We start from the raw sequence: 27,066 nt of genomic DNA, 5'->3' as shown, positions 1-27,066 counted from the left end.
CCTCGACTTCCGGAAGTGAGCGGGGCGCAAATGGTCTCACGCGCCTGACGTCACGGAACGCGCCAGCCCCGGAAGGTTAGCAACCGGGAGCGTCCCTAGTAGCAGGGGGCTGCTGAGATGTACGAACTTCCGGTTGTCGACAGCAGCTGCAGCTGCCGCCTCCGCCACCTGCGGCGGGCCAGGTCTTCGCCCGGGCCTCAGTCAGCGTTTCTCCCCCGTCTCTTCAGTTAGCACGCCCATGGTCCCGCCTGGAGCCAGGGCGGCGGGCGCCGGAGCTCGCGCGCGGTGAGGGAGCCGGCCGCGGACCATGCAGCCGACGCTCTGCAGCTGCTGCCTCAGCCGCGCCCTGGCCTCGGCGCTCCTGCTGTCGCTGCTGCTGCCCGAATTGAGCGGGCCCTCCGCGGGACGGCCGCCGGCCGCGCGGGCCGCGCCCGACCCCCAGCACGCGGCGCGCGGGCCGCGCACCCGGCCGCCTCCGCCGCCCGGGCCCTCCGCAGCCCGGCCCGCGGGCCGCGCTCCGGCCTTGGAAGCCGCGGGCTCGCGGGGAGCCGAAGGCGGCAATGGCAGCACGCCCGGGGCGGGGCCGGCCGCCGACGACCCCGGCGGGAAGGCGGGGGCCGGGGGCCCGGCGGGCGGCGTCCTGGCCGTGAGCCCCGACCCCGGCGACAAGCCCATGACCCAGCGGGCCCTGACCGTGCTGATGGTGGTGAGCGGCGCAGTGCTGGTGTACTTCGTCGTCAGGACGGTCAGGTGAGGCGAAGCCTCCGCGAGCCTCCCCGGCAGGCCTGAGGCGCGCTTAGCTGCCGACCTCCTCCCACCCCCTCAGTCACGATGCCTGCTGAGTGAGATTGTGACGAGGACGGTCTTGAAAGCCTGTGGTACCTTTGGGAGTGTTCAGACCGCCAGGTCCCTGCTGCCTCCCTTTTCATGTGTAAACTATCAATTAGCACCGAACCTCTATATCAATATTTATTTGAGTAAATTGATAGTAATGCAGAATGATCTTTAAGGATGATTTATTTTATAAAATGTAAAAAAGAAGTTCTTTTAACAGCAGTTTCCTGCTGTTGACTTTTAACTTGCCACCATCGATTGTACCTTATGAAGTTTCTTGCTTTCCACCTTTTCTGGACCTGGAAACTTGACAACTGCGTAGGTTCAATCATTGTTAGAGTCCCCATTAGAAACAGCTAGCATTCATTTTGCATGACACTAAATAATGGACATGAGTTTGAGTAAACTCCGGGAGTTGGTGATGGACAGGGAGGCCTGGCGTGCTGCAGTCCATGGGGTCGCAAAGAGTCTGAGCGACTGAACTGAAATAATATGGTGTGAAATATTACCAATTTCTTGATAAGGTGGAAAACTGATACCTATGCAGCAAAGGAAAAATAATGTCATAAATATGATCCCGTTATAATGTTGGAGAGTATGTTTCATATCTTAACAACTATATATGATTTTAACTTTACAAAATTTGGATTAGTAAATGGATATACTTACTTTTTTTAAACTTCCAAAAAGCTTTTCTAAAATGAATTCATCTGTAAATAATTCTAAGTCATTTAGAAGCTTAAAGTTACAAATGAATAGTTTTTTGAGCTTATTCTTAATATAGAATGTTAGATTAGAGAATTACTTAAATTTCAGATTTGTTACAAATATGGACACTTAAACGACATCTTTCACTTTACCTAGGATAAAACTAACCTAGGAGAATAAAGTGATGTCCCACGATATATAATAATCATCACTGATTGTACAGTCCATCATTTGCTTTGTTTGAATTTTTTTCGGTGATGTTTGTGTCCAAATCTGTGATCAGCCTTTTGATTAAATCAGGTCCTTACAGTGTACGAGGTAATGAATAAGTAAATGACTATCACTTATTTTTCTACTCCCTTTAATGCCTTATCAAGTAGAAAAGGAATTATATAGGTCAATTAGTGATATTTTATATTGTGGTAAGTAACTTCCACTTGATACGTCCTATTGTTACAGAAGTAAAGTTATTTTATGGCATGAATCATGGTATTATAACATGCCAGCTATGTAATGAGACCGATTTGGAAAAGTCATGATAAAGCCTCTTGAGTTGGGGACCACCTCTGAAGAGCTGAAATGCAGAGCTAAGAACTCACTGTTAGAAGAAGCCAAGAGAAGAGCTAAGGAAGCACTAGGTAGTTCCCTCCTATTTACTGCGGTAGAGGTAGTTGTGTGGGAATGTACTGGTTTGTTCTCCAAATTATTTCACTTTTTTTCTCCCCTATAACTGCCTACCTTCAACCATTTCATATTTTTCTTTAAATGGATGTACTTAAAGTTTCCTTTTAAACATATCTGTTTATTATTTTGTGAGTGGAAAACATTATTTAAACGAACATTTCTTGGCTTAAATAACTAACTGAGAAAGTACAGCATAACAGGGAACCCTGGAGGGTGGTAGGGTTCTGTGAGACCTGTTCAGGTATCTGCAATATTGAAACTATTTTCAAAATAATACATTCTCTTATAAGTTTATGACTTCCCTGGTGGCTTAGACAGTAAAGCATCTGCCTACAATGCCGGAGACCTGGGTTCAGTCCCTGAGTTGGGAAGATCTCCTGGAGAAGGAAATGGCAACCCACTCCAGTATTCATGTCTGGAAAATCCCATGGACGGAGGAGCCTGGTAGGCTACAGCCCATGGGGTCGCAAAGAGTCAGATATGACTGAGTGACTTCACTATAAGTTTGTAGGACCCAAGAAGTTTATTGATAATAGTTTCAAATTCCACAGTGCAGCTAACTCATAAGAAACTACCTCTTGTCGTGTTTTGGTGTTCTATCAAAAAAAAAAAAAAACGTTAACACCAGAATCTGAAAAGCTATTAAAATGTACCTCCATTTTCCAAGCTCACATCTACTGTACCTGGATTTTCTTCATATCCTTCAACTAGACAACGCATAGCAAATGATTGAAGGCTGAAGCAGATATGAAAATCTAGCAGTTTTCTATTTTTCTAATTTCTCTCTTTTCATTCTATCTCGTTCTCTCTATTTAAGCCAGACATTAACAAGATTTGAAAAAAAAACCTAAATCTGTGCCATTTTTCACCTTTGTTGGTTTTCTTTTTGACAATATATTTTTCACAAAAAGCTATGTTAATCTGTAGTGGATTTATTATAATTTTAAAAAGCAAATGGTATTTAAAATTTTCATAGGTTTAATATATTAAGAATTGATATTTATAATCCACATAATTATAAGCAATTCAGGGTCTTAAATAATTTTTAAGAATGTAAAGCAATTTTAAGATCAAATGCTTGAAAATCACTGGTGGAAACATTATTTGAGCTGCCATAGTATTGGTTTACAAAACCCAGCAAATCCAGGCCCACCTTTTATTAAAGAGAAAGCTAGAAAATGTTCATGAGGTGTTACAGGCATATAACCACCAAACTGAAACTTTCTTCTTGATATGAAAAAAATATTAGAAGAAAATTGAGCAGTAATTATTCTTCTCAACATGTAATTGTTATTTAATGCTGTATATTTCCCATATAGCATTGGAGTACCCTAAGTGTTGTTTCATACACAAAATAAATGATGAGTCTGATGATTGATCTTTTTTTATTTTGCTTTTACCTTATTTTTAATCTTAACATAAATATTTCTTGCCATGGATTTTCCATCTTCATTTCTGTAAAGCTTATAAGCATGCAGTCTTTTCAGTCTGATTCTATTGGATGAGTCACTAACATTGTCTGTTAACAGCAAAATTCTGAATCTATGGCTAAGAAAAATTAGACTCTTTAACTAGCATCTAGTACATTCATTCAGGCCAACTCCTAAATATAGTAGGCCACCTGATCTCCAACTTGATTGATGCTAACAATGTCTGGGCAATGTTCAGAACTCATTCTTTTTGCTTCCAGATTATGAAAATCATTTATTTTGATGAATATCCATTTTGACTCTCCACTTCCAAAATAGGTGTGGCAACACAGCAGCATTATTTATTTGTGCCAACAGGGAAGAATGGGCCAAAAATCATCCTTTCGTTAACTGATATGAGAAAACACTGAGAATATTTTGCTTGTAAAGTACTTGAACTCCATAAAACTTCCATACTGTTTTTAATCTAATTCAGTTATTAAGAATGTGTAACTAAAAGTAACTTCCCCTCAGAGTCTAGAACTATTCCAAAGAAAAATTAGATTCTCTCTGTAGAAATTGTAATATATTTATAGAAGGAATAAAATAGGCTTCCTAAGATTAGTATATAGTCTTTATGAAAAGAGACTCATTGTATGTCTTATTCTCTATTATATCTGCAGTGCTGAACATTATGTACAAAATGTGGTAGGCACTGGGTAAGCAGTTGCCTAATATGTGAGCATTCTTGGTTCTTAATCAGGGATCAGTGTGGGTCTAGGGAAGACTCAAAAACCTCAGAACAAAGGCTATTTGCAAATCATTATTTAGCTAAGGCTAAGTACAGTGTTTGCATTCAGGCATTAACTAAATGAACTGGGTTTGATTACACTGAGAAATGTTTGGGTAGGGAAAACAGTTATTTTATTAGACTTTTCAAAGGAAATAACATTTTCCATCTCCTGTGTATTTTTCCTTTAACACTTCCTTCCAATATTAAAGGAATATTAGGTTACTACTTCTATTAGTTACTATTTTAATTAAACACATAGAATGACCCCAGCTAACTTAAACTAAAGGGGATTTCCTGGAAGAATATTGAGATCTCAGAAAGTCAAAATGCAACAATTAGAACCGGACATGGAACAACAGACTGGTTCAAAATTGGGAAAGGATTATGTCAAGGCTGTATATTGTCACCCTGCTTATTTAACTTATATGCAGAGTACATTAGGCAAAATACTGAATCACAAGCTGGAATCAAGATTGCCGAGAGAAATGTCAATAACCTCAGATATGCCGATGACACGCCCTTATGGCAGAAAGTAAAGAGGAACTAAAGAGCCTCTTGACGAAGTTGAAAGAGAAGAGTGAAAAAGCTGGCTTAAAACTCAACATTCCAAAAACTAAGATCATGGTATCCAGTTCCATCACTCCATGGCAAATAGATGGGGAAACAGTGAGAGACTTTTATTTTCTTGGGCTCCGTAATCACTGCAGATGGTGATTGCAGCCATGAAATTATGAGACATCTGCTCCTTAGAAGAAAAGCTATGACAAACCTAGACAGTATATTAAAAAGCAGAGACATAGGTCTCTGCTAGTCTGTCTGTCTAGACAAAGGTCTGTCTAGTCAAAGCTATGGCTTTTCCAGTGGTTATATATGGCTGTGACAGTGGACCATAAAGAAGGCTGAGCACCTAAGAATTGATGCTTTTGAACTGTGGTGTTGGAGAAGACTCTTGAGAGTCCCTTGGACTTCAAGAAGATCAACCTGTCCATCCTAAAGAAAAACATTCCTAAATATTCTGTGGAGGGACTGATGTTGAAGCTGAACCTCCAATACTTTGGCCACCTGATGTGAAGAGCTGACTCATCAGAAAAGACATTGATGCTGGGAAAGATTGAAGGCAGGAGAAGAAGGGGACGACAGAAGATGAGACGGTTGGATGGCATCACTGACACAATGGACATGAGTTTGAGCAAACTCTGAGAGATAGTGAAGGACAGGGAGGCCTGGTGTGCTGCAGTCCATGAGGTCGCAAAAGAGTCAGACACAAATGAGGAACTGAAAAACAACAAAGTCAAAGAGCAACTGGAGATTCACAGAAACTAAGTCAGTTTAGGAGAGAAGACACTAAAATACCACAGAGGTTTCTTGGCAGGAACAGTCTACTGTGAAGGTATGCAGTAGTTTTCAGTCTCTTTGTCCCTCAGTTTAGGGGTCAAATTCCACAGAAGGACAGGTGAATTAAGTCCTGGGAAAGAAGGGCCTGGTTTAGCTGCAGTCCATGTGGTTGCTTTGGACAAGACTAAGCAACTAAGCAACAACAACAGGGCTGGGATAAGTTGCTGTCTAAGCAAAATCATGGTTCTGTTAAGGCAGAAGTTTCCTTCAGGATAAATAAAAAGCCAGTAACTGTTGCAGTGTTCAAAACTAAGAAATGGCCTAACCAGAAGTACATAAATGTACTTGTTATTGCTAGTAGCTACCAAGTTCTTACTTTTTAACCAGGAGAGGATGAACCAGAAAATGCAATTCACTTAAAACAATATATCCAGTCTAGTATAATGTAAGATGATTGTGTTAGGGATCAGAGGACTGGTAGCTAACTTTGGACCTTGGTTAAAATTACTTTGAATCATATAGGAAGACAATACAGCCTAATGTTTAAGAACCCAGACTTGGGAATAAAATTGCTTGATCATTTGCTCTACTATTTACGGTCCCAAATTTAATTTTTTCTAAGGTCTGACTTTCTATGTTTAGAATAAGGATACTTAAAGGCTTGTGGTGAGGATTACCTCAGGTAGTGCTTATAAGCTTCTTACCTCAATTGCCTGACTTATATGCACACCCAGGAAATAGTAATTATTTTTAGTGAATTCTTTTTGTATCTGCAATTTCAATTGTAATATTTTGGTGGGGGTGTTCATGGTATTTTCTAAAATCGCCCCCATAGCATACTCTTAAATGAACTCTGAAACTGTAATCTGCAAGAGGTTAGGTCTGACAAGGCTAGAGATGGGGTGGGGGCAAGGAGAAAAAAGAATGGGAAATAAAGATGTGAGAAATTTCAGATAAAATGATTTTTGCTATATGCTGTATACTCTGTTGTCATGGACAACTGAAATTGTGGCTCACCAATTTTTATTTAGCTATGTCTCAGTGCAAAAACAAAATGAGTTCCAAAAATCATTGTTGGTCACTAATTCACCTTTTTGCCCCAAACAACTCAAGGCAAATTTTATATCATTAGTTGTACCTTTATTGAAATTTACTCAGCTTTATCATTGTACCTGATCACATAGGAGAGTGTATGTATATAAAATATCCATTAAATACTACATTCCTCAGTCTAGTTTTGAATGATAAATAGAAGAAATTACTTAATAATATCCTACAGGCATTCGGTTGAAACAGGAAAATCAGATCAGTGCAGCAAGTTACAGCAAGTTACATGATTGCTTGTCTCCCTTTCACAGAGTAGTAAAACGAAATGGTGTTTTATTCTGTTGTGTTTATTTTATGTGGCATCATACATTTTTACATAAAACTTTATCAACCTTACTTTAGTACTTTAGCTTTATTTTTCTACTGTAGTTTTTACATGTTTTTTAAACAGAAATGATTCTTAGCAACCTGAGTGTAATGAAACATTGAGGAATCTGCATTCAGTTGAAACAACTATTTGAATAATAACTTGAATATCTAGGAGGTATCTGATCATGATCATTTACCTGTGATTGCCGTGTGATAAAGGAATATAATTCAATAGCATGAACCATACTGCTACTTTCTTTTGCTTTCTTAGGCTTACATATTTTCCTCTCTACGCATTTAAAGTTCCATTTTTTAAGACCCAACAAAATTTGTTTTCAGATTGCAATATGCATTTATTCTGTCTGGTAAAATAATGTATACATATATAATGCTATATATGTAATTATTAACATACATAGACAAGTTTGAGCATCGCGAGCTTAATGAAAATAGTAATTTGTGGAGAGAACGACAGCTGTTAAAATTGCATGAATTTTAAATCCTCCTGTACTCTTTTGTTCAAAAATAATATACAGTGCATATTATTAGAAGTAGCCTTTTACTTAAGATTTCAATACATTTTTATATGTATTATATTTTACATTTAATGTTTATTAATATTTTAAGTAGATGGTCCCTTGAATCAGCCCAATATTAAGGCTTCATAAGTGTTCCTGGCTTTCCCTGAGGACAGGAAAAAAAAAAAATCACTGCATATGGATGTATTGTATTTGATGTTTTTATGGCCATAAAGCTGCCATGACCATGTGGCCATTATTGCATATATCTTTGGACTTAGGAAAGATATTCTTAGGGGAGTCTCATTTTAAGTTTAAATTCTATTTTACAATATGTAGTTGTTGTTTTTTTTAATTTGACTTATTCTTGGGTGAATTAGTAACATTTCCTAAAATACAAAATTTATTTTAATTGAATGGCATTCCCCAATTTATTTTGTGCCAAAGAGTGTACTCTCTTTGCATATGAAATAGGTTCTTATCAAATAGCTTGGATTCATGTTCAGAAGGTAACATTTATATACGTTAAAAGACAGTAGAAGCTAGAATAAATAATAAAGTGTTCATAGCAATGCAGTCAAATGTTTACATTTTACACAGAAAGAGAAAAATAGCATTATTGGGCAGATTAGGTTATCCACTCATTGAAAGATTGGGAAATCATTCAAGGAATGATGATGACCTTGGAAATGGAGAAGAATGTCAGCTGAGATAATTATTAAAAGTCCTTAAGATCAACGTTCATATCATTTCCTTTTTAAAGACTTGCTAAGGTATCCTATGACTGATGATGGCCTGGTTATTAACATATTGACAATTGAATGACCTGGAAGAATCTAGTTTATTTCCAAAAATAATTTCACATGGCTGAAACTGCAAGAATGTTTGGAAGGCCATATGATTTAGAAAATTGAACAACAGACTGGCAAATTAGAAGAGAAGAATGTAAAACCTTGAGTATTCTTAACTCATTCTTAAGTTTTCAGTTTTTAAAATCAAAGCAATGCATGCAAATGTCATTAAATCCTGTGGTTCCAAAGGACCAATGACTGTGCTCAGTCGCTCAGTTATGTCTGGCTCTTTGCAACCCCATGGACTGTAGCCCACGAGGCTCCTCTGTCCATAGGATTATCGAGGCAAGAATCCTGGAGTGGGTTGCCATTTCCTACTGCAGGGGATCTTCCAGACCTAGGGATCTAATCTGTGTCTCTTGTATCTCCTGCATTGGCAGGCAGATTCTCTGCCACTGTGACCGATGGTGAACTGTAACTCCCCAAGTCCCTTGGACTACAAGGAGATCCAACCAGTCCATCCTAAAGGAGATCAGTCCTGGGTGTTCATTGGAAGGACTGATGTTGATGCTGAAACTCCAATACTTTGGCCACCCGATGTGAAGATATGACTCACTGGGAAAGATTGAGGGCAGGAGGAGAAGGGGATGACAGAGGATGAGATGGTTAGATGGCATCATTGACTTGATGGACATGGGTTTGGGTGGACTCCAGGAGTTGGTGATGGACAGGGAGGCCTGGCGTACTGCGGTTCGGTTCAGTTCAGTCTCTAAGTCATGTCCGACTCTTGCTACCCCAGGAACCTCAACACGCCAGGCCTCCCTGTCTGTCACCAACTCTCGGAGTCCACCTAAACCCATGTCCATCGAGTCGGTGATGCCATCCAGCCATCTCATCCTCTGTCGTCCCCTTCTCCTCCTGCCCTCAATCTTTCCCAGTGAGTCATGTCTTCGCATCGGGTGGCCAAAGTATTGGAGTTTCAGCCTCAACTCTGGGGTTCATGGCGTCGCAGAGCCAGACACGACTGAGTGACTGAACTGAACTAAACTGATGGATCAAGTAAGAAGCTTTTAAAAACACCCTAGGTGATTCTGATTAGATGCAGCCAAGATTGTAAGCTACCCAGCCTAGAATTTGAATGCATGTATGCATATAGTTTCTTAGAGGGGCCGAAAGTTAAGAAGTAAGAAGGCCTAGAGGAGATGGGAGAAAGGCTAGAATAGAAGGCCTCAGTAAAATTATTGGACCAGAACAAAGATTTAAGAGATTATCTGTCAACATTATCAGCTGACAGAGAAGAAAGTGTTTCAGTCAGAAGTAGTGATGGCACAGAGACATAAAGGAGTAGATTTTGTTTAAAAAGTAATCTAAAATAAATAAATAATCTTAAATGGTTAACTGGTTGCATTTCTGAAATGTGGCCATTCTGATACTGAACACCTTCAGTGTAACAAACTGGAATAATTTATTTTTAATTTACAAATAAGTATAAAATAAAAATCACCCATACTGCACATAGAAATAATTTTTATTCATTAATATTTTCTATTTAATAGGATGAGAAGAAGAAACCGAAAGACTAGGAGATACGGGGTTTTGGACACTAACATAGAAAACATGGAATTGACACCCTTAGAGCAAGATGATGAGGAGGAGGATAACACATTGTTTGATGCCAATCATCCTCGAAGGTAAGTGTTGAGCAGTTTAAAGTTTAAATTTCTTTTAACAGTTTTTATCCTAAATGATGAGTTTTAGGTTCTGTTTAATGAAGTTTTTTGTGCTACCCAACCAGTAGCTCACATTCGCTTTGCTTTGCTAAAATCATTGTGTACGATATAATACCATCCCCCAAAGAAGTCGTTACTGCAGGTCTCCTTGTGGAGCCTCCTTCCTTTTTGCTGCTGCATGAAGATAATCCTCTGTGTGTGTGTGTGCATGTGGCGGGGGCGGGGAGGTTCTAGGAGGTGTAGAGGGAGATTAGTGAACTTGATTTTCCTTTTCATTCTGAAAATATTTTGGTTTTAGTCTTTGTTACTTTATTTGTAATCAGCGTTTTTGGCAAAATTGTGGGGCTAATGGTCAGCGGTCTGATACTGTGGCTCTTATGTCTGTTCTTATATCTGTTCTCACTGAGTTACGAGCTTTCCTAAAAGGTTTGGATAAACAGAATAACATGGATATAGTCTAGTTTCAGTGCAGATGCCATGAGGAAGGGAAGCAGTAAAGTTTCCACTCAATAGGGAAGGCCATGTTGGAATAGACGAGGCATTATTCGGGTGAAGAAACACCAGCATCCAGAGTGAGGTACATATATAGAAAGAGTGATAGAAATCTGGGGTTTGAAAAAAGACTCAACAAAAATTGGATTATTAACTCAAGTATATATGAGCTGTGATGATGTGGGGACGTAACTGAACGACTGAGCACACTCATTGGTCCTTTGGAACCACAGGATTTAATAACATTTGCATGTATTGCTTTGATTTTAAAAACTGAAAACTTAAGAATGAGTTAATACTACTCAGCTTTTGGGTGCTGGTAATTAATTCACTTAATAAAAATATATTCATAAGATGCCATAGTAATAGTAGAGTCTAGATTTATAAGTATGAGCCAAACAACTGTATTTGCTCATTAGCAATTCTGTATCTTAGTGAAAATAAACATGAATAAAATACATTAAAATGTATTTATTTAGAACATTCTAAGGTTTATTCAGAACATTCAGATATACCCCCTGAAAAGCCCTTATATTGGCTATAAAGTACTGTACATTTCTCATTAAGTCTAATATTACGAGTTATTAACTGTTTGCTTAGGTCAGATGAAGTTGCTCACATGCATTTAGGAGCCATTGTGTGTAACAGATACTTATCTTTACATACTAGCATGACAGTTAAGAGTCATTTTGAAATACTGTTGGGAACTGAGAATGAGCAAACAGCTCCTCTTTTCTCTCCTCTTGGGCTCACCCTACAGAAGGTGCTCACTGAGTAGGATTGGGGGGCAGAGTCTCACTTTTTGTATAATTATTTTCTTTTAATCTTCTGCAAAGTTTTTAATATATTTTAAAAGTGTAGTATTTGTCATGTTTTAAAAACTTAAGTGCATATGAGGTACCTCTCTCTGCACAAACACAGAAAGGGAACACAGAAAAGGAAGTTGTTGACTTAGGAAGTCAAGGTTGTTTCCAAAGAGGAACTGAACTTGAAGCCTAGCTTGTCTATTTCTAGTCTGCTTGACTCAAGACAAAGGTTGTTACAGTCAGCAACAACAACCCAGAGTCTGTAGTTGTGACAGATGATAGTTTATTCAGAAAGTGAGCACCAGAAAATGTCTAGAATGCATTCTGTTGTATGTGCATGTGTATTTATATGTGCAGCATGTTACATGTGGGGGTCAGCTGTGACAAGTCTTGGGATGGTGCCAGTTTTTTTGGTTGTTGTCTTTTTTTTTTTTCTTTTAAGGAGTTTGTTATCCTGCTATTGTTACTGGTACTATTTGGCTAGAGTATATATAATCAAATAATCAGATGTGTGTTGAAGAATGAGACCTCTTGTCATAGTGGGAAAAGTGGCCTAGGAGAGATCAAGAGGGGCAGAAGCAGGGAAGGTGGGAGGGATATAAGAAGGCAAGAGTTTCCATGAGATGTCGTCACCCACAGTCATCTCTTACTCTGCGTCTTACCTCATCACAGGCCTCTCTCTCCTATCTATCTTCCGTATACCCGTTTTCATGAAGCTTGCATTCTCTCAGGGAGCTAAACATGAGTCAGAGTTACAGAAACAGAGAAAGAGGAAGAGTAGGATGATGTGGGGATGTATAGTAGGGTCGCAGAAACGAATGATCCAGAAAAACCTCTTGGAAGTGACAGGTAAATTGAGACTTGAAACATGAAAAAAAATTAGCTAAGTGAAGGGTGGCTAGAGGGGCTGGAGTTGGAGAGAGAGCTACAGTCACAGAGAATCAGAAGCAACAGAGTAAAGTATTTTCAGGGAACTGAAAGAAGTGTATACTATATTAGTATGTATGAAAGAAATGAATGGGTGAATGAATGATTTTTGAGCTTTGAATGTAAAAGGCAGAACAATAAATTAGAAGGCAGATTGTGATCCATGTTAAATCAGTTACAAATTATTCTACAGGTTGCAAAAAGCCACTTGGAAAATTTTAAGACAGGGAAAACATAATGAAAGCTGTATTTTGAAGATAACTGTGCATAAATTGGAGGAAGATTATGATAAACAGCAAGGGGACCAGGAAAATGATCAGTTAGATGGTACACATATATTGGAGGAGTAGAGACTTCTTGGAGAAGTAAGGGAACCAGGAAGAAGATCAGTTAGATGGTATACATACATTGGAGAAGCTGAGACTTCGCTGATGGTACAGCAGTTAAGACTCCACCCTCCCAATACAGGGGAGCCTATGTTCAAGCCCTGTTCAGAGAACTAAACCCTATATGCCACAATAAAGACCTGGAGTGGCCATGTAAATTAAAATATATATATATATATATATTTGGTTTTTTTAGAAAAGAGAAATAGAGTGGAGTGAATTATTCAAGAGGCTTTGAAAGATATTGTCAACAGGATTTAAGTATTCTGTTTAGAAGGTGAAGGATAGAGAAATGGAAATACTCGATTGGCCAAGATGTTTGTTCAGGCCGAACAAAAAACCCAATAATAATGGAGATGCAAGTTTTGGGAATAATGATAATTATCAATGATGATTGATAATGAAATAAGCTTAAATTTCTTAATGTTGTGATACCATTTACTTAAAAGACTTGGGAGAAACTTATGCATATGTCTGGATTAAGTAAGGAGGACTGCATGTCATTAAGTGTGCTTGTGAGCTGTGTTTGGCCGCGCAGTCGAGTCTGACTCTTTGCCACCCCGTGGACGGCAGCCCACCAGGCTCCTCTCTCCATGGGATTCTCCAGGCAAGAACACTGGAGTGGGTTTCCATGCCCTCCTCCAGGGGATCTCCCCAACCCAGGGGTTGAACCCAGGCCTCCCACATTGCAGGCTGATTCTTATCATCTAAGCCTCATCCGTCCAATAAATCAGTGATACAGCAACTAGTTCATACAGCAATTTTTTAATGCTTGGCACTAGTTTAGGGGCTTGGGTCACATTAAAGCAACAAAACAGAAAAGAAAAATGTTAAATATCCTGACTTTGTAAAGCTTACCTTCCAGTGGAGAATAGGTGAGATTTGAGGACTGACATTTCATTTTCATTTTTTACTTTTCATTTTATATATTTCTATGTTGTTGGATTTTTTTCTTCAAAGAGCCTGTGTACATGCATTACTTAATTCCCCCCCCACCTTAGGAATAATTTCAATTCTATAGAAAAGTTACAGGAATAAAAATATTACAAAAGTACCCTAAACTTTTAATCTGGAGACACCTATCTTTAACACCACTTCATTTGTTCTCTTATGTTCTCTCTTTCCTAGTCATCATGATACAGAAGAATGCATCCCTCTCATTTTTTTTTCCTCTCATTTTATATATAAGTGATTTTCTGATATTTCCTCATTATTAGATTCAGAGTTTGTATTCTTGGTGGAAATACTCCATACATCTTTCTCCATCCTTTTCAGGACATCCTTATCTGCAGACACACAGTGCTCACCTGTCCTTCAGTAGCAGTGGTAATTGTGATGTACCTCTTCAAAATTTTGTCTAATTTTCCAATATGTGCTTTTCTTCCCCCTTGCAGCTACTACAAAGGCATTTTAGAATCATACAGTATTCTGCTTCTCATCAAAATTTCCCCTGAGATTTAGTACCCATTTGTCATTATTCTTGCCTGATTTAATCTTCACCATGATAGTTGTAAAATTGTGATTTTCCAACTTCAACATTTCCTCCATATTTACCGTTTAGCACTGACATGTACTGTTAGCAAGAGCTTATCCTTGTTTCTTCTCTATCTATCTATATATCTGTCTATCAGTGGCAACCCACTCCAGTACTCTTGCCTGGAAAATCCCATGGACGGAGGAACCTGGTAGGTTATAATCCATGGGGTCGCAAACAGTCGGAGATGACTGAGCAACTTCACACTACGCTACACTACTACTGTCTATCTTATTGACTGTAAAAGTTCATGGTTTTCTCTTTCTTCGAAGGTTTATAATTCATTGATGTAGTTGCCAGTGGAGGCTTATTCCAGCTGACTTCTGTGCCCCTGTGACTTGCTCCCATTTTTTTTTTAAGAATTTCCTTACATTCTGGCCTAACAAGGCGTTCCAGGCTCGTTTTGTATCTGCACCAGCCGTGGAATCAGCCATTTCTCAAAGGAACTCTGGTTCCTTTGGGTACTAGCTGAGCTCTTTGCTACCAGATGTCCTTCAGCAGACAATTCTATGAATGTATATATAACACACACACACATATGTGCCCTTATACATGCATGAGTATATGTGTGTGCACATACTTAGTCGTGTCCGAGTTTTTGTGACCCCATGGACTGTAACCCACCAGGCTTTTCTATCCATGAAATTTTCCAGGCAAGAACGCTAGAGTGGGTTGCATTTCTTGCTCCAATATCCATGCATATTTGCATATATGTGCATACTTTATATACTATTACTTCACGCCTCCCATTCTGCCATTGAGGTCTGTCCCCACTGGGTTCTTTCTTGCTTTCTTCCTTTTCCATAGTGACATTTTTCTTGTTCATTGTGTTAAGAATGACTTCCAGCAACATCCTGGCTCCCAACAACATCAACACATTTACTTACTGCTCAATCTTATAATAAAACTAATACCGTGTCAGAATCACTTTGCATATGCAGTAGACAAATGAACTACTAAGAGTTTAGGATTTGTTTGCAGTTTTTTCCTCACAACCTCATCCTGCCCAAAACTGAGGGTAGTCAGATATTATAAGTGATTTGGCTTAGTTCTTTTTTTTTCTCCCTTTTCAGTGTTTTCTCCCTTTAAGTCATTTGTTTGCTTCTGTTCTAGATTTTTTTCTGCCTTTCCCATCTTTATTGTTTTGTTTTGTTTTGTTTTGAAAACAACTAGCATGCCTCCAAAAGTAAAACTATACCAGAAAATTTTAAGAATACATACCCACTCTCTCTAGGATACACTCAAGAGAAGTACTGCTCTCTTGATCCCTTCCACAGTTCTTCCCTCCTCACCCATTGTAGATGGTCAGTTTCATTATTTTCTTGTTGGTCCTCTGTGATTCTTTGATGAAAGTTGGTTGGAATATGTATTTCTTACCTTTCTCTCTCTTACACAAGATGTAGCCTATAGTTTATATACTTTTATATTTTTTGGTTGCACTTAATACTGAGTCATGCTATGTAAGTTCATAGAGATGTTCTTTTTCACAGCAGTGTAGTGCTCCACAAGGTGTATGTATCATGGTTTATTGAGTCAGTTGCCTATACTTTCATGTTTGGGTAGTTTCCATTCAATTATTTTGCAGTTACAAGTTATCCAGAAGTGAATGACCCTGCACATAGATATTTTTGTATTGTTGGAGGTGTATGTTCAGGGTAAATTTGTCAAAGGGTGTGGAGTCAGTTTTAACCATGAATATTGGAGGTGCCTGTGATATCCTAGAGGACGTAATAAATTGGATGAATTCATCTCTTCATTAAAAGCAATGATAAACTGCCATGTATCCCAAAGCACTCCACTAAGCTCCAGGGATAGTGGTGAACAAAAATGGATAAAATAGCCAGCCTCATGCAGGTAACAACAGATATACTTCCATAGGCCAGGAATAAAGAACAAGTGTGAGCTAGAGTTGGGATTCCTGATTATTATTTTTCAGCCTTGCTAAAACCAGAGGAAAGACTCTTCTCTAGGCCTAACCTGCTTTTGTACCTTTTGAAGTGAGCAATGAGATGGATGCGTACTTCAGGGTGCCAAGAAGCAAAGGCTATTTTTTTTTCTCCTTTTATTTTCTTCTTCAAACAATGTTAAATAATACCTACACTGATTTTAGATACCTGCTGTGATTTTTTTTTTTTCCAAAGTCTGTGCACACATGGATCTCTTTCTGTCTCTCACTTTGAGGAAGGTAGACTCATTTCTTTTCTCCTACTGGACAGAAGTTTCAAAAACATGTAGGTAGAGGTGTGTTTGTATTTCTGTTACCTTCTGTAACATAGATATTATTTTCTGATGAGATATAGAGTAAAAACTCTGTTACTTCATTTGAGGTAGATTCAATAGGTAGGACTTTCTCTGGGTTTCAAAAGTTGGTGCATGCATGCATGCTCAGTTGCTTCAGTTGTGCCCAACTCTTTTTGATACTATGGGACTATAGCCTGCCAGGCTTCTCTATAGTCAGCCAGAATCCATGAGATTCTCCAGGCAGCAATGCCTGGAGTAGAGTGGTATGCCCTCCTCCAGGGGATCTTCCCAACCCAGGAGTCAAACCCACATACCTATGTCTCCTGCATTGCAGGCAGATTCTTTACCCACTGAGTCACCTGGGAAGCCCTCCAGTGTTGGTGTCAGATATTAAACATGCATTATGCCATCAATTTATTCAACATTTCCAATTTCTCTCATGGAAAAAATGAACTGGTCTCCTTCAACTTACCATAGAGTTATATATGTCTGGACAAAGCCATCATAAGTTGACAATATCATAAATTGAAGATGCATTTAATACACCTAACCTGAATGTCAGCATTTAGCATAGCCTACCTTAAACATGCTTAGAGCACTTATATTAGCCAGAGCACTGCTATTAGCCTATAGTTAGGCAAAATCATCTAACGCAAATCCATTTTATAGTGAAGTGGTGAATGTCACATGTAATTTGTTGAATACTACACTTAAAGTTTGGTTGTATGAGTACAGAGTGAAGTGTATCATTTGTTTACCTTCATGATCTCATGGCTGACTGGGAACCGTGGTTCCCTGCCACTGCCCAGCATCACAAAGGAGATCATGGTAGCCTGAGAAAAGATCTTGTTGGATCATCTTTAATTCAAAATTGGGAGTGTGGTTTCAACTGAATCCATATTGTTTTCACATCATCATAAAATCAAAGATTGGTTAAGTCAAACTGTCCTAAGTGGGGACTCTTCTGTATAGATCCCATTGTGACTCACTTTAGTAACAGCTGATAATCATGGTTAATGCCATGATTAATGCATTATTTTTAAAGGGAAAAATCAACACTTATATGGAGTGTATCACAAGGTCTTTGTAGACCCTCAAAGAGGATTTTTACCAAGGGCTTCCCAGAGCAGTCATATAAATGGTAGAAAATCCAAGGGAATGAATGGTAGTGGTAGAGAGAATGTCTTCAGAGGGATAAGATCAGGCACGGATCCTGTCACTGAGCCAGGAGGAAAACTGGAGGGAATAGAGTAGCAGAACTATAATAGGTATAATTATAATAATCACTTAATAGTAAACGCCTACCTTAATGTAGGATGTACCAGATGCTCTACTAAGCTCCTTACATACACGATGAATTCATCGAGACTGTCTTGCAAAGTAGTTTGTATTGCTTTCACTTTAAAGATAGGAAAACTGAGGCCCGGAGAGTTTAAATAATCTAGGCTCCTCTTCCTACTGCAATCCTCATTCCATTTTTAAATATTTATATGATTTATACCCATAAAGAAAATAATTCTAAAGTCTGTTCATTCTGTCCTCTATACGAGCACACAGTATTATTGTTTGTTTTTCACATGGGGACCCCTATACTTTATCTTAGTGAAAAGGCTGAGAAGCGATCAAATGGGACCCCTAAAATGAGGAATATAAATACTATTTGCCTGCTTTGTTAGTTGCAAAACAGAATCATATTAGTCTGCAGTAAAACTGCTGGTGATTCTTGTTGGAGCATCTCTTACTGATGCTTCCTTCATTGTTTAAGTGCTTTCTAAAATTGCTTCATCTTTATTTTCCAAACTCTATCTACAAAATAACAAGAAACAAGTCATTTTCAGAAAGGCAGATTAATTTCTTTACTTATGATTTAATCACAGTATGAAACTAGCCTTTTGTAGTCAATTCTTCCTGAGTGACTACAAAAGGATGTGGCTTTTATTATATCAAGATTTTAATAATGACTGTTGTTGGTGGTTAAATTTTGGAGTAATAATTTTTACTGTTTCTTTGCGTTAGATTGAACTATATGGAACTGCTACTATGTGGTTTAATCTAAATCTCCCTAGAGAAGTTTACTTTTTCATGTAATAAGGTAGATCAGGCAGGGCCAAATCCAAGAACAGTACATTAAGACTCTGGCTTCTGTTCCCCCTGATCCTCCTAATTCTGACTGTCTTCATGTGTGAGCTTCATTTTTAGACCAATAATAGGATAGTGCCAGCAGTTCCTATAATCATGCCCTGAACAGTAATTTTCAGTGAAAGTTAGGGACCGACTATCTTGTGTCTCTTTCCTTAGGAATGAGAAAAGTTTCCCCAGAAACTCTGTTTAACAGAATTTTATTTTTGTTTTTCATATCATTGGTTATGTGATCATTGCTAAATTGAACCCTGGCAAGAAAAATGAAAATACCATAATTAGTTCAGAATTATCATCTGGGGTTGAATGGATATTAGGGAGTTAACCATCATTACCACTAGGTCTGGTAATTTAAGCTTAGAGGTTAATACAATCAAATTGGGAAAACTTGTACTTATGTGGGAAAAAATAGTTCAAGCTGTTTAGTTAATATAATTTATCTTGAATTTGCTATTGTGATCCTATTATGTCTATTTGTGTATTAGACATAATTTCTTTTGGTTAGTGAAACATTTTACACAAAGGAATTATAAAACTGAACCGCATACCAGTGTTTTAACAATTGTGTAGGACATTTTAGCTCTCTCTGATAGAAATGTGATGAGAAATTAGAGACAACTATGTATTAACCAAAACTACCTTTCATTTTCTTACAAGCAATTTAGAAATAAATATTCATAACCAGTCTCAAAAATGTAGTTTTAAACATTACTTCATAACACAAAACAAGTGGAAATAATACCTTGTTATTCTGTTTGATTTCTGCTGAAGAGTAAAGTTATTATTATTATTTTATAATGCTGTGGCTCAGATGGTAAAGCGTCTGTCTACAATGCGGGAGACCCGGGTTCAACCCCTGGGTTGGGAAGATCCCCTGGAGAAGGAAATGGCAACCCACTCCAGGACTATTGCCTGGAAAATCCCATGGACGGAGGAGCCTAGTAGGCTACAGTCCATGGGGTCGTAAAGAGTCGGACACGACTGAGCAACTTCACTTTCACTTTCACACTAAAGGACATTTTGACAGTCTTGGTTGACAGCTTTTAAAATACTTTTAAAATACTTCTATCACTTCAAGGCTATTCTAGTAATTTCTGCCATGCATGTAATTTAAAAAAAACTCAAAATTTGCTTCTTAGCTCCTCTCTTCTGTATCATTAAATTTAATACTGTATTATATGTGTTGGTTACATTTGTGCTCAGTGTTACTTGGCCACAGAATATTTTCTGGTTATTAACATCAGCATAACAGAATCAGGATGTGTGTTGACCAGAAGCTCTCATTTAATAAGATCTTCTTCAAACAGTTATCAGTTTGAAAATAATCCTGATTTCTAAATCACTACTTTCAATGTGGAGCATAACATTTTATCAGAGTAAACACTTAAGGTTATTCAGAGTAAGTAGAGTATGTATAGGGATCTGTCAGAGCACTAATTTTTATTTAGGTAGAAGTTGGTATTTGAGGATGTCCAGTGTGTGTTGCTAGTAAGATAGTCTGTACCTTCTCCACTCTGGGGGAGCTGTGCTGTCTTTGTTATTATTTAAACAGGTAGTTCGGAGACGGCAATGGCCCCCCACTCCAGTACTCTCGCCTGGAAAATCCCATGGACGGAGGAGCCTGGTGGGCTGCAGTCCACGGGGTCACTAAGAGTTGGGCACGACTGAGCGACTTCACATTCGCTTTTCACTTTGATGCACTGGAGAAGGCAATGGCAACCCACTCCAGTGTTCTTGCCTGGAGAAGCCCAGAGACAGAGGAGCCTGGTGGGCTGCTGTCTATGGGGTCGCACAGAGTTGGACACAACTGAAGCGACTTAGCAGCAGTAGCAGCAGCAAACAGGTAGTTAAAGAGAATGTTTGTGTAGGGTTTAGGGATTTTTTCTGAATGTTTTAGTTTTCTGTGGACATTGAGCCTTAGAAGGAAATTTTGCCTTGCTCCAGTTATCATCTCAATGTCTTTATTGGTAAAGAACATGAAAAATTTGTATATTATTAAATGATTATATAACATTAAACACTGTTTGGTAATGCTCTTTTCTCATTTCTTGACATGGTCTAGAGGTGCCCAATTTGGTAGCCACACTAGCCTTATGTGGCTTTTCAGAAATTTGAAATTTGACTAATGTGACCCAGGAACTGAATTTTTAATTTTCAGTTCAGTTCAGTCTCTCAATCGTGTCCGACTCTTTGTGACCCCATGAGCCGCAGCACGCCAGGCCTCCCTGTCCATCACCAACTCCTGGAGTTTACCAAACTCATGTCCATGTTTTAATTTTATTGGGTTTTAACTGATTGGAGTTTTAACTTTAATTGCCAGATTGCTATTGTTTTAGACAGTACAGAGCTAGAACAAGTGTTAGACTGATCTAAAGTAATTCTGTCAAATGGAAACTCTGATAGCTGAATCACAAGTTTCTGTTCATACAACAGTTGATCTGTTTAATAAAATGCTTGCTTACTGCTTTGGTTCAGGATTGTGTTCTGCTGTGATAGTCTGGGTCGCAGACTCTCTTAAGGTATATGCTGGGCTGGATGGGCAATGCAGGCAGAGCTTGCCACCCATAAGGCTGACTTATATGGGTGGGGTCGCAGGACAGTAAAGGGACAAGGATCTCAAGTTTATGAACAAAAAGTCCTAAATGCAATTATTAAGGCATTAACCTTCCCGAGCATTCTCAGATAGTGTTCATTCTTTAAATCCCAAGACATTATATCTTCTTTAAAAAGGACCAGGGAGGAAAAAAAAAAAAAAAAAACTCCAGGAATCTGATATTTGCAAGTGTGTTTAAATGAAGGAATAGCAATATTCTTGACTACACTTGGACAGTTTTTCCTTTCCAACTTGATGTGGTTTAATAGCTGCTTTGATAGTTTAGGATTTTCTGAGTTAGCTCTTAGGTTGTCCTTGAAAATGTCTCTCTTTATATTGTATCATTGCATACTGTTTAGAGACAGAATATTCTTGAAGCTTGAAAAATACCCAAACTGAAATTTCCATAAAATGTATTATTACTACACATTTGCTTTACTTCATAGAAAAGCATGTGTAAGAATGCTTAAAATGCTTAAAATGAGATGTGCTCTCTCAAATGTTTAGGCACAGAATACAGCATTGTTAACCTTAGGTTCAATGTTACATAACAAGAACATCTCTGGAACATATTCGTCTTGCATAATTGAAACTCCATACCCTCTGAGTAGCAATTCCTCATTTCCCTCTTCCCTCAGTCCCTGGTAACCACCATTGTATTCTCTACTTCTGTTAGTTTGACGGTTTTTTACTACAAGTAGTGGAGAATCTAGAATCACAGAGACTCACAAGTTTTTCTCATATCATGGGAAGCCTGCAGAAGTTGGCCGCTGGCATCTGTTCAATGGCAGTTTGATGACAGGGTCTACATCTAGGTGGTTTTCCTAAAGCTTTATCGTAGTTATATGGCTGCTACAGTTTCAGCCATCACATCTATACCAGAAAAGAAGACAGTGAGATGCATTAACCGAAGTCACATCTGTCCTTCTGTCAGGAAATCAGAATTTCTCAGAACCTTCCCTCCTTCCAGCATAGTCACCCTACTTTGTTCACAAAAATAAATCAGTATTTTTATTAGCAAAGAGGAGATAATAGTTGTTGATCAGACAATTAAAATATGTCACTCTGACTATTCAAAGTATTTTCTGAAGGTTAAACTTGGCAGCTGGCCAGAGAGAATTGGCTTTGCAGGGGACCCTGAATGAATGCATGAATTCTGGGCAATTATTGTTCATGAGTACCAGGTTTTTTTATTAACCTTTAATATGTATTTTTTAAAAAAGCTTAAATTTACCCTCAAAATATATTGGAATTTCCTTAGCTTATAATAACATAATCATTTAGAGATCTATTGTAGATTGCTTATTATGATTTAGATAAAACAGTAAGTTGGAAAAGAGTATTACTCATTCTCATAGGTATCTCCAATGAAGTTCTATATGTTAATGATGATTATAAAGGACAACATATTAAGTTAGTAAAATCTGCATACCTTTGCTTTTGGTTGAATTAAATGCTTTCAGTTGTAATAGCTCTTATTAGCAAAAGTTCCTTAGCATCTGTGGTTTAGATTAAGTAGCAGTAAAGCCTGATGTAAGGTGTATAAAAATATTTGTGATGAAAATATAGCCTCATATTACCATAAACTAATCAATAAGGTAAGAAAATAGGCACATTTACCACATCATATAATTTATAGAAAACCTTATCTTCTGTATGGAAAATTTTTATAGCTGTATTATAAATATTAAAAGCATTTTTTTATTGTTTCATTGAATATACTTCCAGGCCTGCAGCTTCAATTAATGCTACTTTCTGAAGGTTTAGAAATAGGATCTGTTAAGCATTCTGTTCATAGAAACCATAAATAAATAATTACATTGTATACTTGTCAAAGTTGTTCATGGTACCCACGCTAGTTATGTATAAAATTCCTTTGAAAAAGTTAGAAGTATAATTTAAACAATAGTATCTGATATAATTAGTGTAGACAAAGTAACTATGTGTTTTATTAGTGCCCTTCATTATAATTTCCTTAGATTAAATAGTTTCATTATCTTCTGGCACTCCAAGTCTTTGGGGATATTTTAAAGTGTGTTTAAATTTGTTCCATATAAACATTTATAGTATTTTTTTTCTTGCAGATAAGAATGTGCCTTTTGATGAGAAAACTTCATCTTCTACAATGAAGAGCAGACTGTCTATGTTTAAGGAATAAAAAGCCACTTTATCAATGGGGGGTATTTAAGTTACATATATTATGAGAACCTTCAATTTGTTGTTACAATAGGTGTGTATCATTTGTTAGTTTTTCTCTGTATAGAAGTGCTCTTAATGGGCTCAGAGTTGTTGGGAGTAATTGTACTATAATAGAGATCTGAAAATTACTTTAAAGCAGTGTGTTTTCTGATGAGTTTCTCTTTCTTGTTTACCTTATTATTGTAAACTGTTTATGTACTAATCAGTTAACTTTATTTATATATGTGTGTGTGTGTGTGTGTATATATATATATATATATATATATATAATTTATTTTTTGGCTGGTTAAGGATTTTGTTTTTTGTTTTTTTTTTTCCTGGAACTATAAATCCCAGCAACCAACTGGTGTGTAACTACCAAGATGTATTTCCCATTTTTGTGGGGAAAAGAAGCCAAATTTATTATCTTGAGTTTGGGTTTTTTAAATAATAAAAATGTCTGTGTTGTGTGTAAAACAATAAATACTATTTAAAATTCTTTGAATGTGGTATAAACAAGATGTGTTTATACAGTAAACCCAAAGCTATAGATTTATATATTAGCGTATGTATTTTATATGATTTCTTTAAAAATCTGTCCAAAAGTTACTGTATTTTAACAACTTCCTTGTTAAATTATGACACCACGTTGATTAGATATTTCAGAAACCAGTGAATTTCAAAGCCATTTAATTTGTTTACAGTATTGTGAGAGAAGTACCAGTGAAAACATTCCCATCACGTTATGACGTAGAAGAGGAAGGAATTTTAAGTATGTGCATAGACTTTGGAGTCAGACCTAGATACAGAGACTAACCTCATTATCTCCTGAACACGTAATTAACCCTACTGAGGCTTCAGTTTTTCACATTCTAAAAACTAGAGGAGAACTGACAGGAAAAGTATGGGTCACGGACGCCTTTGCCTAGAGGGGCCATGAAGGTAATTTAAATGTGTGTGTCAGGACAGGCTAGTTGATAGAGTGGTAACAGATGGTCCCCAGATCACAGTGGGTAACAGCAAAGATTTATCTCTCACTCACACTGCCCATTTGTTATGGACGGTGATTCTGCTCTTCATGATGTTTTCTCCAGGGCCGAACTGATGAAGAAACCTCAGCTTGGAATATTGCCTCGTAGCTAAATGTCCAGATGTGGTGAACTGCATGCTAGTTCATAAGCGTCTGCCCTGAAGTCGTATATTTCATTTCCATCTACATTTTGTTCCGAAACAAACCCTGAAGCCTCTCTGGAGTTCAGCAAGGCAAGGACATAATCCACGAGCAATGAAGTAACTTGGAGTATTTGACCACTTAAAATGCCAAGTTAGTTTCTCCTGTATGCTAACTGGCTTACCACAGTGAGCCAAGTCCCCCCAATGTCAGTATATTTCTGTGTATTATGTAAACAGAGACTAAAGAGAAAATATATTTCCTCTTCTAAAGGGATCAGCCTTTGTTCAGCTCCCACTAGTAGTTATTATGAGGAACTGTTTACACAGTGTTGATAAATACTTTAATTTCCGAAAGAAACCAAGCCTCCAGGTTTTATATGAAGGTTCATCGTTTAAAAATATTATAACCAGATCATACGTAATGTTTTGTGATATTTGAAAATCATTTACTGTAGTGTCTTAGAAATAGTGTTAATTCATATAATAATTATAAACTTATTTTTGCATTAAAACTAAATGGAAGTAAGAATCAAATCTGTCAGAAAATAAGAAAACTAGCTATTAAGATAAAGAAATGATAATCTTCATACATGATCTCTAAGTTGGTGTTAAAGGGGATGTTACCAAATGTTTTAATATGTGGCAGCAGCTTTATTAGAAATACGCAGTTTCTCTAGGTTACTACTTTAAAAAGAATATCTTTTATCTGAGTATGAAATTCTGACATGTTTGTTAAAAATGCTTGTATTTGATTACTTTCATATAGTCATTCTTGTATTGCAAATCTACTATTTTAATCATCATAATAAGTTACTTTGATTAAAGTGCCAGATAGTACACCAAATTTTATTCAGCACACAATGTACATAAATTTTCATTAGATGTATAGCAATCATGGTGATAATATGGTTAGGATTTTCACCTACAAAACTAAATGCACATTGTAAAGTAGCTGGTGTTTGAAAACATGTTAGCTATTCTCCTTTCCCTTTTGTACTTCTTTTGGCTGTTTTATTAGAAAGAGCCTGACCTAAGAATTAGAGATCAGTGGAAACTGGTGTAATTGCATTCATAGCTCACGAGGGAAGTAAGTGGAGAAAAAGAACAGGTTTGGAGTAACTTGCAGATGTTACACCCTTGATCTGGAAGCCTGACCAGCCACTGCATGTGGCTGGAAAACCACATCACTTTTTGCCTGATTTCCCATAATTATTAGATATGTAAACACTACTGTGGAATCAAATCCTTGGCTTGAATACTCGACCTACACGTTGTCAGCTTCTCTCTAGTTCTGGAGTTTAGTTGTTTACCAAGGATACAATCTACTACCTTTTATTATCTATTCTGTTTTTCCTTCTTTTTTGCTATTTTAGTTGTAGTTCTGTTCATTTTTGCTTATTCAACATGGGTTTACCTAATGTACTTTTTAAAGTAAAACAGGAAAGGAAAAATAGTTTGTCTCTCTCATGTTGGAAGGTAAAAGAACTTGTAAGGAAAAGTACTGAAGGGATGAATATAGTAAAACAATCCATTTCATAAACGTGTGATAGGAATGTTTTTTTCCCTGATACTCCTTAAGCTTTCCCAGCGTTTTCAAGGATGGCATTCATAAACAGCTTTACCTTCAGTGACTTATAAGAATCCAGCAAAAATGATTCTCAGATGCTATGCTTGATAGATGCTTACTAAGATAGATGTTTGATAATTCCTTTAATTTTGCATCAGTCCCTACATCAGAAGTTGAATGTTTTATAAATGTGCAGTTTCCAACATATTTTGCCTGCCCATATTAACAGCATGATACAAGGCAAAAGGTACAGGTAGAGGGAAGAAGATGGAAGAGGGATCTTTCCCCAAACCTTTATGTCTGGCTGTTTGAAAAACCATGGGTGCTGTGTATTTCATTACAGGGTCCTATTATACAGACACAGAGGGTCTCTAGCCAGGTTTCCAGCTCTCTTTTTCATCTAACTCTTAAATATATGTGTTTTTACTTGGATTTTTCTCCATTCTGATTATACAGGTTCCTTCAGTACTCCTGACATGTCATCAGGGATAAGTCAAAATTTCTCAGTTTTTCTCAAATAGGCATTTGAAGCAAAGTAAGCAAACACCGCTGATAGTTATTTCTCTTAATCTGCCAGGGTCCTTTTAGGGCAACCTGGCCCCACACCTATTTTAATTACTCTAAAAGGATTAGGAACTTATTTTATCCTTTAACTCTGCTCACCCCCTGGCCTAAGATTCTTTTAGAGTGATTAGACTGTTTTGGTGGTGGTGGTTTCATTTTGTTTTTAATCCTTTAAATCCAAATGGGAAGGATGGCAATCTTTCAGCTTCAGACTTTAGCTCTTACTGGCTTGTCTTATGTTTATTTCC

At 37.6% G+C, this 27,066-nt stretch overlaps 1 protein-coding gene across 2 annotated transcripts; it reads left to right on the top strand.

Annotated features, from left to right (window-relative positions):
- FAM174A (family with sequence similarity 174 member A) lies at positions 1–25,105 on the top strand. Of its 2 annotated transcripts, XR_001918261.1 has the most exons (3): positions 696–750; positions 10,045–10,179; positions 23,421–25,105. XR_001918261.1 is itself a non-coding variant. In XM_018050008.1 (2 exons), the coding sequence occupies exons 1-2, from the start codon at positions 308–310 to the stop codon at positions 10,181–10,183; spliced, it is 582 nt and encodes a 193-aa protein (XP_017905497.1). In that variant the 5' UTR covers positions 1–307. The 2 variants fall into 2 exon arrangements, 1 of the variants encoding a protein (XP_017905497.1); XM_018050008.1 differs by lacking the exon at positions 23,421–25,105 and having other exon boundaries at positions 1–750; positions 10,045–10,183.

This window comes from Capra hircus, chromosome 7, assembly GCF_001704415.2.
Source record: "Capra hircus breed San Clemente chromosome 7, ASM170441v1, whole genome shotgun sequence".
In the NCBI taxonomy this organism is placed as follows: Eukaryota; Metazoa; Chordata; class Mammalia; order Artiodactyla; family Bovidae; genus Capra; species Capra hircus.
The sequence above is the reverse complement of the archived record's forward strand: the minus strand, read 5'-3'. Positions and strand labels throughout refer to the sequence as shown.